The following is a 13,962-nucleotide window of genomic DNA, read 5'->3' on the forward strand; positions in this document are numbered from 1 at the left end:
AAATCTACAAATTCTCTCTTTCTCACGTCCCTCTTTCTCTTTCTTTTCTCTTCTCCCCACTGCCCTTGATCTCTCACCGCAGTGAGGATAATTTTCTCTTCACAAATCGTCTCCTTTTATAGGAGAAATCATGGGGGACAAATAGCCACCCTTCTTGACCAAGTGAGTCTGAAATGGTGAGTGGGTGGGTGAGAATTTCGGTGCCTAACAATCCAAGAATGAAAACGGTGCATGTGCAGCCTTTCATACTTGGGTTGATTCAACATCCACACCTTGCAATATCGATGGTGTAGGTGGGTTTATTCACACCGACTCACACCCACATCTATGAGTTTTTGGGAGGAGAAATCCACTATATATGATTATTCTTACAAGCTCTCTTGTTCTCTCAAGTTCTCTTATCACAGTTTACATGGAGAAAGAAGGGAGAAATGACAAAGATGGTAGGGTTACCAAGTGAAGGAAATCCTACTCTATGTCATATCCCTCTTTAGTCCAACTGCTACCCTTGTCCTTTTCGTCTTTCTTGCCAGCTTCTTGTCATGATCGTTACGCGCGTGTCCCTATCAATTTAGCACTTTATGTCTCATACAGTTTCCTTGGGGCTTACAATTTGGTTTTATCCTCAATTATCCCGTAATCCTCATGGCTGAGTTGTCTCGCAGGGAAGCATTGAGGATCTTAAAATGTCAATTATGATCTTTGTCCCTAGATTCTATTGTTGCACAATGCTATCGAAGTCTTTGAGGATGCCTTGAGGAAATTCGACCTTCATGAATGTGAAAAGGCATAACTCGCAGTTGGTGTGAAGTTAGGGTTGTATCATATGAGCCTTTTTTTATGTTGGGATTGAGTGGAGATCTAGAGACAAACTTAGATGAGATCTAAAGACAAATTAGATGTTGAGAAAATAATAGTGAAAGCAATTAAGAGTCAAAACATAAATAAAAATCAGCAATTGCACAAAAACACCGAAATTTAAGTGGTTTGGCTTCAAATGACAACTTACATCCACTAGCAAAATCAATCTTTAAAGAAATTCACTAACAAAGATGGAACACAAGATAGGTATCACAAATAACTCATCAGTTTCAAAGCACCAATACAACCAATGAACTCTCAAATATCTCAAAGAAGTTATTTCTCGTTTCTAGCCTCACTCACTTCATTTTTTCTTACAAAAATACCTTTATATATATATACATTTATATAACGGCATAGGAATTAAGTATTCTAAATATTTTCTCAAGTGGAGTGTCAAGAGTGCATCGAGCCAACAATCTGTTTGAAATTTGCACAAGCCAAGGTCGAGCCAGGGTGGAAGCACAATCAAGCCAAATCTCCGTAATGATGTTTTCAACAAGAAATCAAGTCACCAATCCAACAGTTTAAGTTTTTGTTATTGTTGAATGCCCACCCTTAAACTGATGGTGATGGTTCCTTATATCTTAAGTTCTATTAGTGCGCAATGATTCTAGCTCTTTGAGGTTGGTTTGAAGAGGGTTGATCTTGAGTTTTTGGTAGATTAAGTGTTGTTCTTAGATTGTAAAAGGATTAAGATATGTTCTTCTATTGTTATTGGTAATGGAGTCCATAAGCTATAAAACCAGTCTAGGCACTTGTGAAGCTCATCACTTCTTTGAGGTTGGAGGAGACTTGCTTTCGAAGGTTGCAAAGCTTGGCAGCTCATTCTCGAATGAGATCCGCAAGAGGTTGTTGTAGAACCCGGATTGTCATTTCTTGGGGAAACTCATAAGGGATGGTTGCAAAGCCTGGAGGAATGTTCCTTGAGGAAACCTATGAGAGGATTACAAAGCTTGAAGGCTCATTTTAATGATGAAGAACTGAGAGTGCCTAAGAGTGGCTTAAAAGTCACCCTTCTGCTTGGGTTTGTGGCAATTTCAAGATGCCTGGGCATAGCCTGAGAGACATTGCGCATTTGGCACTTTGTAAAGATCTTGGTTTGTTTGAACCAGGGTGGATTGGAGCTTTGTTGATAATCCAAGGGGTGCGACCACGGCTAAAGGGTCAATATACCCTACGTTTTGAGCTTTGCAGTGAATTCGAGATGCTTGAGCATGGCTCCAAGATCTCGTTGCTGTTGGCACTTTCTAGATATCTCAAGGTGTTCAAGTGTAACTTGAGGATGATTCAACCGTTGTACCTTTGTTGAGAATTTAGGGTGCCTGAATATGGCTTGAGGGTCACCACGTCAATGTCGTTGTTGCTTTGTTAAGATCCTTCGATGCCCGAGTGTAACTCAAGAGTAACCTTGTCATTGGCACCTTTTAGAGAATCTAAGAAGCTTTATAGAAAAATCTACATTAAATCAAGTTTGTTAGTGCAAGTAATCCCAATCAGAGTGTAAGAGATGCCAACCCGAGTCGAATGACTCAATCTTCAAGTCTTTCTCAGGAAAAAATTGGGTGCTAACGAGTATTGTGCCTGCCAACCTTTCCATTAAGTAGGTACACTATGTATTTCTTATGCAAACCAATTATCACACAACAATTGGCAATATGTATATGAAATGCTCTTGGCATATTATTCAATGCTACCATTTGATGTTGATTAAAAGAAATGATAACTAGAAGACTTATCAGTTTTGATGGAGAGGGCCTTGTGGGCGAGACGACCTTTTTTTGGAGAGCGGCAAATCCTTTCCACAAATAGCTCCAAACTATCGATATATTTTTCTAGATGCTAGTATGATTGCATGACCCACAACTTACAATGATGGTGGTTGTGATGCCCATCCATGACATGGACAACAAATAAATGTCCAAAATATAAACCAGGGAGAGATATAGATTTACATCGTCCATCACTAAAGCCTACATTCATAGGCATTGGAGAAGAAAAATCCACAATGTATAATGATTTGTACAATCTCTCAAGCTTTCTATTACAATTTCTATAGAAAAAGAAGTGAGAGATAAGATGAAGATGGTCCAGTTGGCCAAGTGAGGGAATCCCCCGTACCCTCCTTTGTCCGGCTGCCTACCCCCCTTGTCGTTTTAGTTTTTGCCACCTTTTTGCGTTGAACCTTGTGCTTTTATCAAGTCATCACTTTGTCTCATCCTCACTTTTTCTTTACGAAACTTATAATTGAGTTTTATCCCTATAACACGCATACATATATAAAATATATTTTTCTTTATAAATTTTCTTTCCAAGGGACCAAAGGGATGAAAATTTTGGAGATAATGCAGACATGCAACCCTAATGAACATCCTAACCACTGTCCAAAGATTAGGCTGTGTTTGATTGTTGGAGGGAACTTAATTTATTTTAAATTAATTATTAATGAGATCTATTCTTTTATTAATTTGTTATATAAAAATTAAATTTATCTTAATAAATTTCATATATTTAAACACATATATTAATTTATTTATGAAAACTGCTATAAATATAAAAAAATTATATAAAATAAATTTATAAATTAGTATGACTTTATAGAATTCGTTGGATCTACTTTATTATAAAAATAACTTTAATTTATCTAATCAAGTTATATCAGTTTATAAATTTATTTTTATGTAATTTTTTTATAATTAAAATATTTTTTTATTTATATTTAACTATATCTTAATAAAGAATAAATTCTGTTGCAGAGTGGCCATCATCAAAAGACCATTTAGCTTATAGTGGTTCATAGTGGCCGATGGTCAGCAAAAGGTCAAAAAGGTATTGGACCACACACCGAGATAATACCTCTCATTAGGGTTGCCCCAATTCCATATGCAAAGATACTAATATTATTTAATATTTTATTATTAAATTTTTATTTTTTTTTTGTTACTATTCATAAATATCTGATGCACTCATTACCCAGATCGTAACCTTAATTTACAGGAATCAATGGCCCCACACCTCACTCATCACGGACTGCAATCATCATCACATGCCAAGAAAGTGGCCTCGTCTACCTCACTCACATGCATCTCTGTCATCACACCATCAGCCTTTTTATACCAAACATCAAGCTGTACCAAATTTTCCATCCAACAGTTCTCAGAGACACTCTTTCACAGGAGTAATAGTAAGCCACCAATGGTTTCTCCAACCTCGCTACCCTCTTCAAATCTCTTGTCTCTCGTGCTAGTTCTTGTCCTTTTTGCAGCAGCAGGAGTAAACTTCGCATTCTCTACCTCCATTCCACCAACCAAGATTGGCAATGGCTACCGTCTGATCTCCATTGGGAACACCCCTGATGGTGGCATCCTGGGTCATCTCCAAGTCATCAAGAAGAACCAAATCTACGGTCCTGATATCCCTCAGTTGCAGCTCTTTGTCAAGTACGTACTGCTCCTCCAATACTGTTTGTTTTCACATATATGTAGCTTGCTCTGAACAAACATCTTTCCAAAAGAGAAAATGTAGAGCCACGAGTGGTGATAAAGATGATATTTTCCACACACTGTTTCCAGGCTTTAGGCAGTAGTACTGTAGTAGTAATAACATGACCTCAAAACAGTTTTCCTAATCCAAACTCGTGATGTTTTCTTTTGGAGCATTTATGCATAAAGCAAGTAAAATATCATATAGTATCGTTAAATATAGTACTGAGTGGTATAAGTGTAGTAAATATTTTTTTGGGAAAAAAATAGAGTTTATTATTAAAAAATTAATTTTTTTTATATGAGTTTTATATTTAGTTATTTTTTTTAAATGAGTGAATGATGTTTACGTATTCTATAATTATAAATATCATTTATCGTTATTAAATATTAGAAGTTGGTTTAATCGCAGGTTTTATGTTTTAATTGCATTTATAAAAATTATATAAAAATAAATTTATAAATTGATATGATTTTTTTATAATATATTACATCTACTTTATAATAAAAATATTTTTATAATTTATAATATCGTATCAAATTATATTAATTTATAAATTTATTTTTATAAAATTTTTTGTGATAAAAGTATTTATCTTCATTTATATGGACCACACATTTAATTGGTTCACTCATATCTACCTCAAATTAGTTCAGCCCTTATATATATATATATATATTTATTCCTAAATGTCTGGACCACTCATTTTATGGGTACACTGTAGAGGATTTTTACCTAAAATTAAAGAAAAATATAGTTGCGAATATAATTGTGCACTAATCTGTACATCAATATGATGTGATTGGTCAAAAAGTAGATTTTATTAAAAATAGTATTAATTTAAATTTTAAATATGAATAAATCAGTATTGGTACATAGATTAGTACACGACTGAGTTTGTATGTAGCAAAACTCTAAAATTAGTATGTCTGAACCACTCATTTTATTGGTACACTCTAGAGGATTTCTACCTAAAATTAGTTCGGCCTTTATATATATATTCTTTGATGTCTTAGCATACAAAACATTCTATTTTATCTTATTTTATATAATTATTATAATTTTTTTTAAATTTTTACATAAAATATAAAAAATAGTTTAATTTTTTCAAATTTTAAAATAAAATTAATATTAAAAAATTTTATTATAATAAAATTTTATTCAACTTTCAATAAAATATCTTATCTAAACTGTATAACCAAACGAGATAGGTTTTACAAGTCTTTCATAAATCATAATATCTCAGTTTAATGGGTTAAATACAAAATTAGTCATTGTAATCTGTTTAATAGTCAAATTGGTCTTTAGTGTTTTCAATCTAACTTTTTTTTATTAATAAATAAATAAGAATGTCATGTCATTAGGGGAAAAAAAACTAATTTGAAATTCATAATTTTCTTTTTGAAAAGTGAAATAATTATAAAAGTATTATAATTTTTTTTTCTTTCTTATGTGTTCCTTGTGAGTGCTTTGTTTTTTTCTCTCTCTTTGTTTTCTCTATTTTATTAATAAATTATTAAAATATTTTTTTATTTTAAAATACAAATAATAATTTTTCATGTGATCTCAAAAGATAAGATTGTGATGGATGAAATTCATAAGAAAGGGGACCTAACAGAAAACGTTTCATAGCATAAGATGTATTTCCTCTAAATAAAATACACAAACATGATAAAATCACGTGATTACTAACCAAATTTTTATTAATTATGAAATAAATGTTATTGGTAAAATATAAATATTTTTTAACTTTAAATATTTAATTTTTTTATTTAATCATTAATCATTATAATTCTTTTAAACTTCTAATCAAAACATAAACAATAATTTAAAATTTTTAAATTCTAATATAAAAATTAATATTAAAAAATAATATTTAAAAAATATTTATATTTAATTTTTGCTCTCACAACACATGTATCTTAACCCAAATTATTTAAATTTTTTATATGATTATCTCTATCTCGACTCAGTTAAAAGAGCAAACTGGCTCTTGAATGGTTCCATCTTTTTGTTTCGTGACTGTGTGTACAGGCACGAGGCTCCGGACCGATTAAGGGTACATATCACTGACGCAGAGAAGCAGAGATGGGAGGTACCTTACGATCTCTTGCCCAGAGAGCAACCTCCAAAGCTGAAGCAAACCATTGGGAAGTCCAGAAAGAGTGCGATCACTGCGTTAGAGTATTCCGGCCCAGAGCTCATCTTCAGCTACACCAAGGAGCCATTTGGATTCGCAGTGAAGAGGAAATCAAATGGGCAAACCCTCTTCAACTCAAGCTCTGATGCATCCGACCCATTTGGCAACTTGGTGTTTAAGGACCAGTACCTCGAGATTTCCACCAAGTTACCCAAAGACGCCTCGCTGTACGGCCTGGGAGAGAACTCTCAGCCCCATGGCATCAAGCTGTATCCAAATGATCCTTATACTTTGTACACCACCGATGTATCGGCCATCAATCTTAACACTGATCTATATGGGTCGCACCCGGTGTACATGGATCTCAGGAACGATGGCGGAAGGCCATATGCACACGCGGTTCTGTTGTTGAACAGCAATGGGATGGATGTGTTTTACAGGGGCACTTCTTTGACGTACAAGGTTATTGGGGGTGTCTTCGATTTTTACTTCTTTGCTGGGCCTACTCCTTTGAGTGTGGTTGATCAGTACACCTCCTTCGTTGGCAGACCAGCTCCAATGCCTTACTGGTCTCTAGGTACGATTGAATTCTCACCCTTTTCGATTCCTTACGTCCTTGTGCATCAGCTTACTTCTGTGGATAATTCATACAGTTAGAATTAATATTATGGCCATTTTAGTTAGTGGGTCACCTTATGCCTATCATAGGCGGAAAGTAGTTCTTTTGGATTGTGACTTGTGGCATTATTTTGAGTCAGTGGTTCCGTGTTTTTACCGTTTTGTGATTAGTTTAAACAATTAGTTTTATTGATTTAAGTGAATGATCTAGTTGTAAGATTTGGACATGAAAGACTTAGATGCTTCTTCCCATTATGGACGATATGGAGGGAATATTTGTTATACCAAAAAAAATAATGATAATAGGTCTGTAAAAATTCCCATATTTCTAATTGATTACAAGTACTTTCACTTTTGTTTGTTGATGAAGCTCAGTTCATATCTAGCCTTTATATTCATTGCGATTGGATTCACCTGTTCTCCTTCCTACATCTATTGATGTTGTTCATTTGTTTCTTCTACTTCTCCATATTCTTGCTTTTCAACCTGCTAATGATATAAAGCTTGAGACTCAGATTTCCTCACCGATTCTCGCTCAAAATCTTGCTATCCAACTTCTCACTTAAAAATACCGTCCTAACCGAATTGCAAAGCCAGCCAAATAAAGGAAGGTAAATAGCCATCAGTCTCCAACACCTGGAAATATTAAATTCCATCGAAATTTTTTTCTCGGCAAATTAGAACCCCTTTCACTATCTTCCCTCCCCATGATTTTATTTCAGTTAGATAAAGTAACTATAAATCTTCTCTGTTTCTCTTTACCAACTTTGTTTCGATCTCTTTTTTGTAACCATCATAACTAACGTGCAAGATTGAACCAAAATAGAAAATAACAGGAGTGGGTACGCCTGCTCTTCTTGTTTTTGTTACTTCTTCATAAGCAAATCTCTTTTATCTTGCTATGTTAATGGCAATTTAATGGCAATCCTTTTCAAGTCAATCTCTTCATTTCATCCATACTGACCTTAAATTATATATGTAGTCTCATATGTTATTTGCTTATTCTGCATTTAGACATGTCACATGTACGTGTGCAATAATTTTGCATATTTACACCGACTCAAATCTATTTGAGAATCGAGTTCATTTTCTTTTCAAAATAAATTAAAAAACAACCTGGAATGATTTTTTGAGTTCGTCAAGCAAACTCCCAATGTGTCAGTTTTGATAGTAATGTTTTCTTTTTAACATATATAATAGTCTTTCCCTTCCATTTGAGAGTATGGTTCGTCAGATTAATTTCTTGTTCATATTTGATGTTACAGGGTTCCACCAATGCAGATGGGGTTACCATAATTTATCTGTAATTGAAGATGTTGTTGAGAACTACAAAAAAGCAAGAATCCCACTGGATGTGATTTGGAATGATGATGATCACATGGATGGAAAAAAGGACTTCACCCTCAATCCTGCCAACTACCCTCGTCCAAAGCTTTTGGCATTCCTAGACAAAATACATAGTATAGGTATGAAGTATATTGTCATTATTGATCCAGGAATTGCTGTTAATTCCAGTTATGGCGTATATCAAAGGGCAATTGCCAATGATGTTTTCATAAAGTATGAGGGTGAACCCTTCTTAGCTCAAGTTTGGCCGGGGGCTGTAAACTTTCCAGACTTCCTTAATCCAAAAACTGTTTCGTGGTGGGGTGATGAAATCCACCGCTTTCATGAACTTGTTCCTGTTGATGGTCTATGGATTGACATGAATGAAGTTTCAAATTTCTGTTCTGGAAAGTGCAAAATCCCTGAGGGCAAGCAGTGCCCAACTGGTACAGGACCAGGTTGGATATGCTGCTTGGACTGCAAAAACATTACAAAGACAAGATGGGATGATCCTCCTTACAAAATAAATGCATCAGGTTTGCAGGTGCCTATAGGGTTTAAAACCATAGCCACTAGTGCAACTCACTACAATGGCATTTTGGAATACGATGCTCACAGTCTCTATGGTTTCTCTCAATCAGTTGCAACTCACAAAGCCCTCCAAGGACTTGAGGGCAAGCGGCCATTCATATTGTCTCGCTCAACTTATGTTGGGTCGGGTAAATATGCCGCCCATTGGACGGGTGATAACAAGGGAACTTGGGAAGATTTGCAGATTTCAATTTCAACTGTACTCAATTTTGGTATATTTGGGGTGCCAATGGTTGGTTCAGATATATGTGGGTTCTATCCAGCTCCTACTGAAGAGCTTTGCAACCGCTGGATTGAAGTTGGTGCTTTCTACCCATTCTCAAGGGATCATGCAAACTACTATTCCCCACGTCAGGAGCTTTATCAATGGGAGTCAGTAGCCGAGTCTGCTCGAAATGCACTGGGTATGAGGTATAAGCTCCTGCCATACCTATACACCTTGAATTACGAGGCTCATATTAGTGGAGCGCCAATAGCCAGGCCACTTTTCTTCTCGTTCCCAAGTTACACCGAATGTTATGGGTTGAGCACCCAGTTCTTGCTGGGGAGCAGTCTCATGGTATCACCAGTTCTTGAGCAAGGGAAGTCAGAGGTCAAAGCACTGTTCCCCCCTGGTAGTTGGTACAGTTTGTTTAATATGACACAAATCATTGCATCGAAAGAAGGGCGCTATGTTACACTAGATGCACCTTTGAACGTAGTTAATGTGCATTTGTATCAGAATACCATCCTACCAATGCAGCAGGGTGGCCTAATTTCAAAGGATGCTAGAATGACACCTTTTAGCCTGGTCGTTACCTTCCCAGCAGGAACTACTGAAGGACAAGCCAAAGGAAACCTTTTCCTTGATGAGGATGAGCTTCCAGATATGAAACTTGGAAACGGGTATTCCACCTATATTGATTTCTATGGAACAATTACTAAGGGAAATGTGAAGGTGTGGTCAGAAGTCCAGGAGAGCATGTTTGCTTTGGGTAGGGGTTGGCATATAGAGAAGATTTCAGTGCTGGGATTGGATGGAAGTGGAGAGGCATCTTCCCTTGAGATAGATGGAAACCCTGTGACGGGTGATTCAAACATAAAGATGAACATAACAGAGCAGAAGTTCCAAGAGGAGCTGGACGATGGAGAGGATAAGAAGAAGATTGTGATGATAGAGATTAAAGGCTTGAAACTTTCCGTAGGAAAGAACTTTGCCATTTCCTGGAAAATGGGAAACAAAATTTGAGAATTAGATGTTTTCTTTTCCCATTTCCATACGAGTAACTCAATTGCAGCCGCCCTTCCTCTCTCTCTCTGACTCTCACCCACTTACAAATGTCGATACGTCTGTCAAGTATGCGCCGATACATCTGTCGAAACATGCATGCATGACGTAATGACGAACTTCCATATGACCATAATAGCACTCAATCAACAGAGAATCGAGCAGAAAGAATCGAGATGATAACAGGTCGCAAGCGTTCGTTGAAGTCAAGTTTGAACTATAACTTAGAACGCAAGTCCATTAGAGAATTCAATGAATCTTTAGGCAATTAAGGGTAATAGTTTAAGAAGTTGTTATGTTTTAGCATAACGTTCAGTATTAAAAAAGAGTAATGTTATTTATCATTTTAATTTATTTTATTTTCTCATTATTTCATAATATGACTTTTAGATTATTGAAAACTATTGATTATATTTCACTTGTGAACTTATCATTATTAACACATTATGAAATGATGAAAGGATGATGAAAAAATTGATGATAAATAGATTTTTTCTTTGAATAATTTACCTTTTTTAATCATTCTTGACATGGATGGACAAATTCAAGATAGCTAAGTGAAGCATGATAAATAAATTTTTAATTTTTTTGATTTTTTTTTTTTTTTTTTTTCCCCTTCTTTCATCTGGTGACATATTGGAATGTTTGATTTATGGGCATTGATGGGGGGCTATATTTGGTTTGTGACTTATCCACATTCCACGGTGAGAATTTATTCTAGCAGAGCCATTGAGTCAGTGAACCAAAGTTTGGGACCATATTTGGTTAGATGCTCAGCAATTAATGGCAGTGGAGGGACCAAAATCCTTCCTCACGGGTAGAATCCATCAATGCATTTTGGGAAATGTCTCTGATGGGGACAAGTTCAAGTGGCATGTCTTCGCTGTATTGTTACATAGAACCCAAACATAAGACAATTATTGTATGTTGCTCCTTTGGGTTTGTCTTATTTTACTTACAGATTGGTTCTTCGGATAATAATAATAATAATAATAATAATAATAGTAATAATAAAAAGTAACGTTAGATATGGTCACAGGCGTGCACGTTTCACACTCTATTTGGATTAAAAAAGTGGGATCAATCATAAAAAAATAATTTATTTTACGTGGATTACAGATTTATCTATAAAACATAAAAAAAGAGTGTAGAAAAAATAATTACTCTATAGTTATCCAAATGATTTTAAGTTTTGTTTGATCACATGAACGATTTATAATTAGAAAAAATGGTTAAATATTAAAATAATCCACGTGGTTTTCTTTTTGGATAAATAAGCCCAAAACTTCAATTTTGAATTTTTTACTCCATCTATTTTCAAGTTTGATCAAATTTGATAATATCTTAAAATACATTGTCAACACCAATCACTTAGTGCCACATGTCATTAAAAAATAAAACATTCAATAAGAAATATTTTAAAAAAAAAATAGGCAGCTGGAGTCCACCGGGTGTAAACTAACTCGGCAACCCAAGCATAGCCTGGGTCGCCACAAAAGCTGTCTATTTTTTTAATTTTTTTTTAATATTTTAAATGACTCTTTATATTCAACTTTTTTATTTTTATTTTAAAATGATGCATTGCACTCGTGACTAGTGCTGATGTGTGCATAGATCTAACTTCTCTTTTCCAAAGAAGTGCAAATTATTAGGTGGGTATGATTATATAAGATGTGGACCAACTTAGATTTATTAGTTGTATAGTTTTATTTCTCCTTTTATATCTTCGTTCCTCGTTATATAACATAGTTCCCAATACTTAATTTAAATTTCATTGGAAAATTAAAAGGTTTATTAATATTGACGCTCCATCATGTAATAAATAACTCTTTGTTTTTTATAGTACTTATTGTTGGGGATAAAATGTAATGATGGATAATATAGCTCAGCCAATCAAAGTTCACCATATGAAAATGGAAGAGAGAAAAATATAAAAAGACATGTTAAGAAAGAGACATAAAGCAAGAGAGGAGAAAGACTAAAAGGGAAGAGAGCTAGACCGAGGGTGGGTGTTGCAAGGGATCATTCTTCCTCAACTTCTTCTTTTGCATCCTTCTCTTCTATGAAAGTTATATCAGTAAATTATGACGGACCATAGAAGCTAACATTTAACTCCTTTTATAAAAAATTTCATTTGAAGAATTGCATACGTAAGCCTTAATGTCAAATCATGTAAATCTCTATCTTTTGTTTCAAGACATTTATCTATATTTGTGAGTCATAGATATATCTCGCAAGCATAACCACCATATACTATTAGAGAGAGAGAGAGCTATCCACTATACTATAAGCCTATGTAATCGAAAAATGCGTCAACAATTATTATACGTGGTTAAAATCTAGGTTAGGAGGATTTGATATATGTGGTTGTGTAATATCCTATCAAAGAAAATAGAAGGCGACGCCTATGAGATTCTTTGTTGAAAGTGATTGTGTCTACTAAAATTCATTGCGTATTTCTTTTGTATACAAAGTCTCTTTGAGTGGTGTTATTGGGAGAAGTTGCACAATTCATTTAATAAATCCCCAGCAATAATAATCATCAGCCTTATTCTTTACGTAAAGAGTCTTTGGCACTCAATTATGTTATTATATTATCAATCTATCACTAGTTTTGCTTTTGAGTTTAGTGATGATTTGTGTGTCAAATTAAATATATTGAAGTTAAGCGACTCTGAGATCGTTTGGAAAATGATGGAATTGATGAGTAACTTCAAGCAAATTTAGGTGTGAAAAGATCTTTGATCTTTGATGAGTAACTTCAAACAAAAATAGAACTAAAACTTTAAGGTCCACGTGAGATAGATAAGGCCGTATGTAAAGTTGGAAATCTCTTTCGGTATTCTCTGTGTTTTTTCCAGACTTTTCGTGCCAAAATTCTTGACCCTTTTTTCGCATATTTGAAGAAAGTGACTTGTGGACCCCAAAGAAAACTGTATCATTACTTGAAGATGAAGATAGCATGTTAATAAAGATCGAGACCAGAGTTTCTCACACTCATTTAAAGAAAAAAAAAATATTATTAAAAAATAATTTTTTTATATGAATTTCTGGTTTACTCATATTTTTCAAAATTAATACGTAGGACTTACATACTTTGAAATTACAAATTTCATTTTTAGCAAATAAATAGGCCATAACTTGCAAATTTGACTTTGACAACTATCCGGCTTTTCTTTTCATTGCAATTGGATTTTTTGTTCGAAAAAATCTATTTATCATCTTAATTTTCATCATATTTTTATCATTATATGATATGATATTAGATGATAGATTTACAAGTAAAATATAATAAATAATCTGTAATCATCTAATATCACATCATAAAATGATGAAAAAATTATAAAAATTAAGATAATGAATAGCATTATCTTTCTTGTTCTCCTATCTTCCTCATTTGAAGTTCCTAATTTGTTTCTTCCGCTTCTCTATCATCTTGATATTCGACCTGTAATAATAAGTATGATGGGATAGGACTTGAGCTTCTGGTTTCTTATCTTTTCTCCCTTCAAATCTTGCTAGCTAAATTTTGAAGCTCCATTCAAATGCAACTATTGTTATAAAAGTGCCAAAATACTCGGTTGCAAAGCCAAGGGTGTAGTCAGTCTCTTCCCCCCCCCCCCCCCCTCTTTTCGGCTACCAAAAACATAGAAAAAGCAACTGTTTTTTCAATTGA

General features: G+C 34.3%; 1 protein-coding gene across 1 annotated transcript; it reads left to right on the forward strand.

The window, feature by feature from the left end:
• Positions 1 to 3,829: 3,829 nt before the first annotated feature.
• Positions 3,830 to 10,270, forward strand: LOC122296298 (alpha-xylosidase 1-like). Its single transcript, XM_043105875.1, has 3 exons — positions 3,830 to 4,301; positions 6,379 to 7,061; positions 8,368 to 10,270. The coding sequence occupies exons 1-3, from the start codon at positions 3,865 to 3,867 to the stop codon at positions 10,245 to 10,247; spliced, it is 3,000 nt and encodes a 999-aa protein (XP_042961809.1). The 5' UTR covers positions 3,830 to 3,864; the 3' UTR covers positions 10,248 to 10,270.
• The last annotated feature ends 3,692 nt before the right edge of the window (positions 10,271 to 13,962 follow it).

The sequence above is a fragment of the Carya illinoinensis genome, chromosome 15 (assembly GCF_018687715.1).
Source record: "Carya illinoinensis cultivar Pawnee chromosome 15, C.illinoinensisPawnee_v1, whole genome shotgun sequence".
NCBI lineage: Eukaryota > Viridiplantae > Streptophyta > Magnoliopsida > Fagales > Juglandaceae > Carya > Carya illinoinensis.

Excerpts from the sequence above, each read along its gene's own strand:
- LOC122296298 (XM_043105875.1), top strand. The coding sequence starts at position 3,865 with ATGGCCCCACACCTCACTCATCACGGACTGCAATCATCATCACATGCC. Across the intron at positions 4,302-6,378 it reads CAGTTGCAGCTCTTTGTCAA|GCACGAGGCTCCGGACCGAT; the intron begins GTACGTACTGCT and ends CTGTGTGTACAG. Across the intron at positions 7,062-8,367 it reads AATGCCTTACTGGTCTCTAG|GGTTCCACCAATGCAGATGG; the intron begins GTACGATTGAAT and ends TTGATGTTACAG.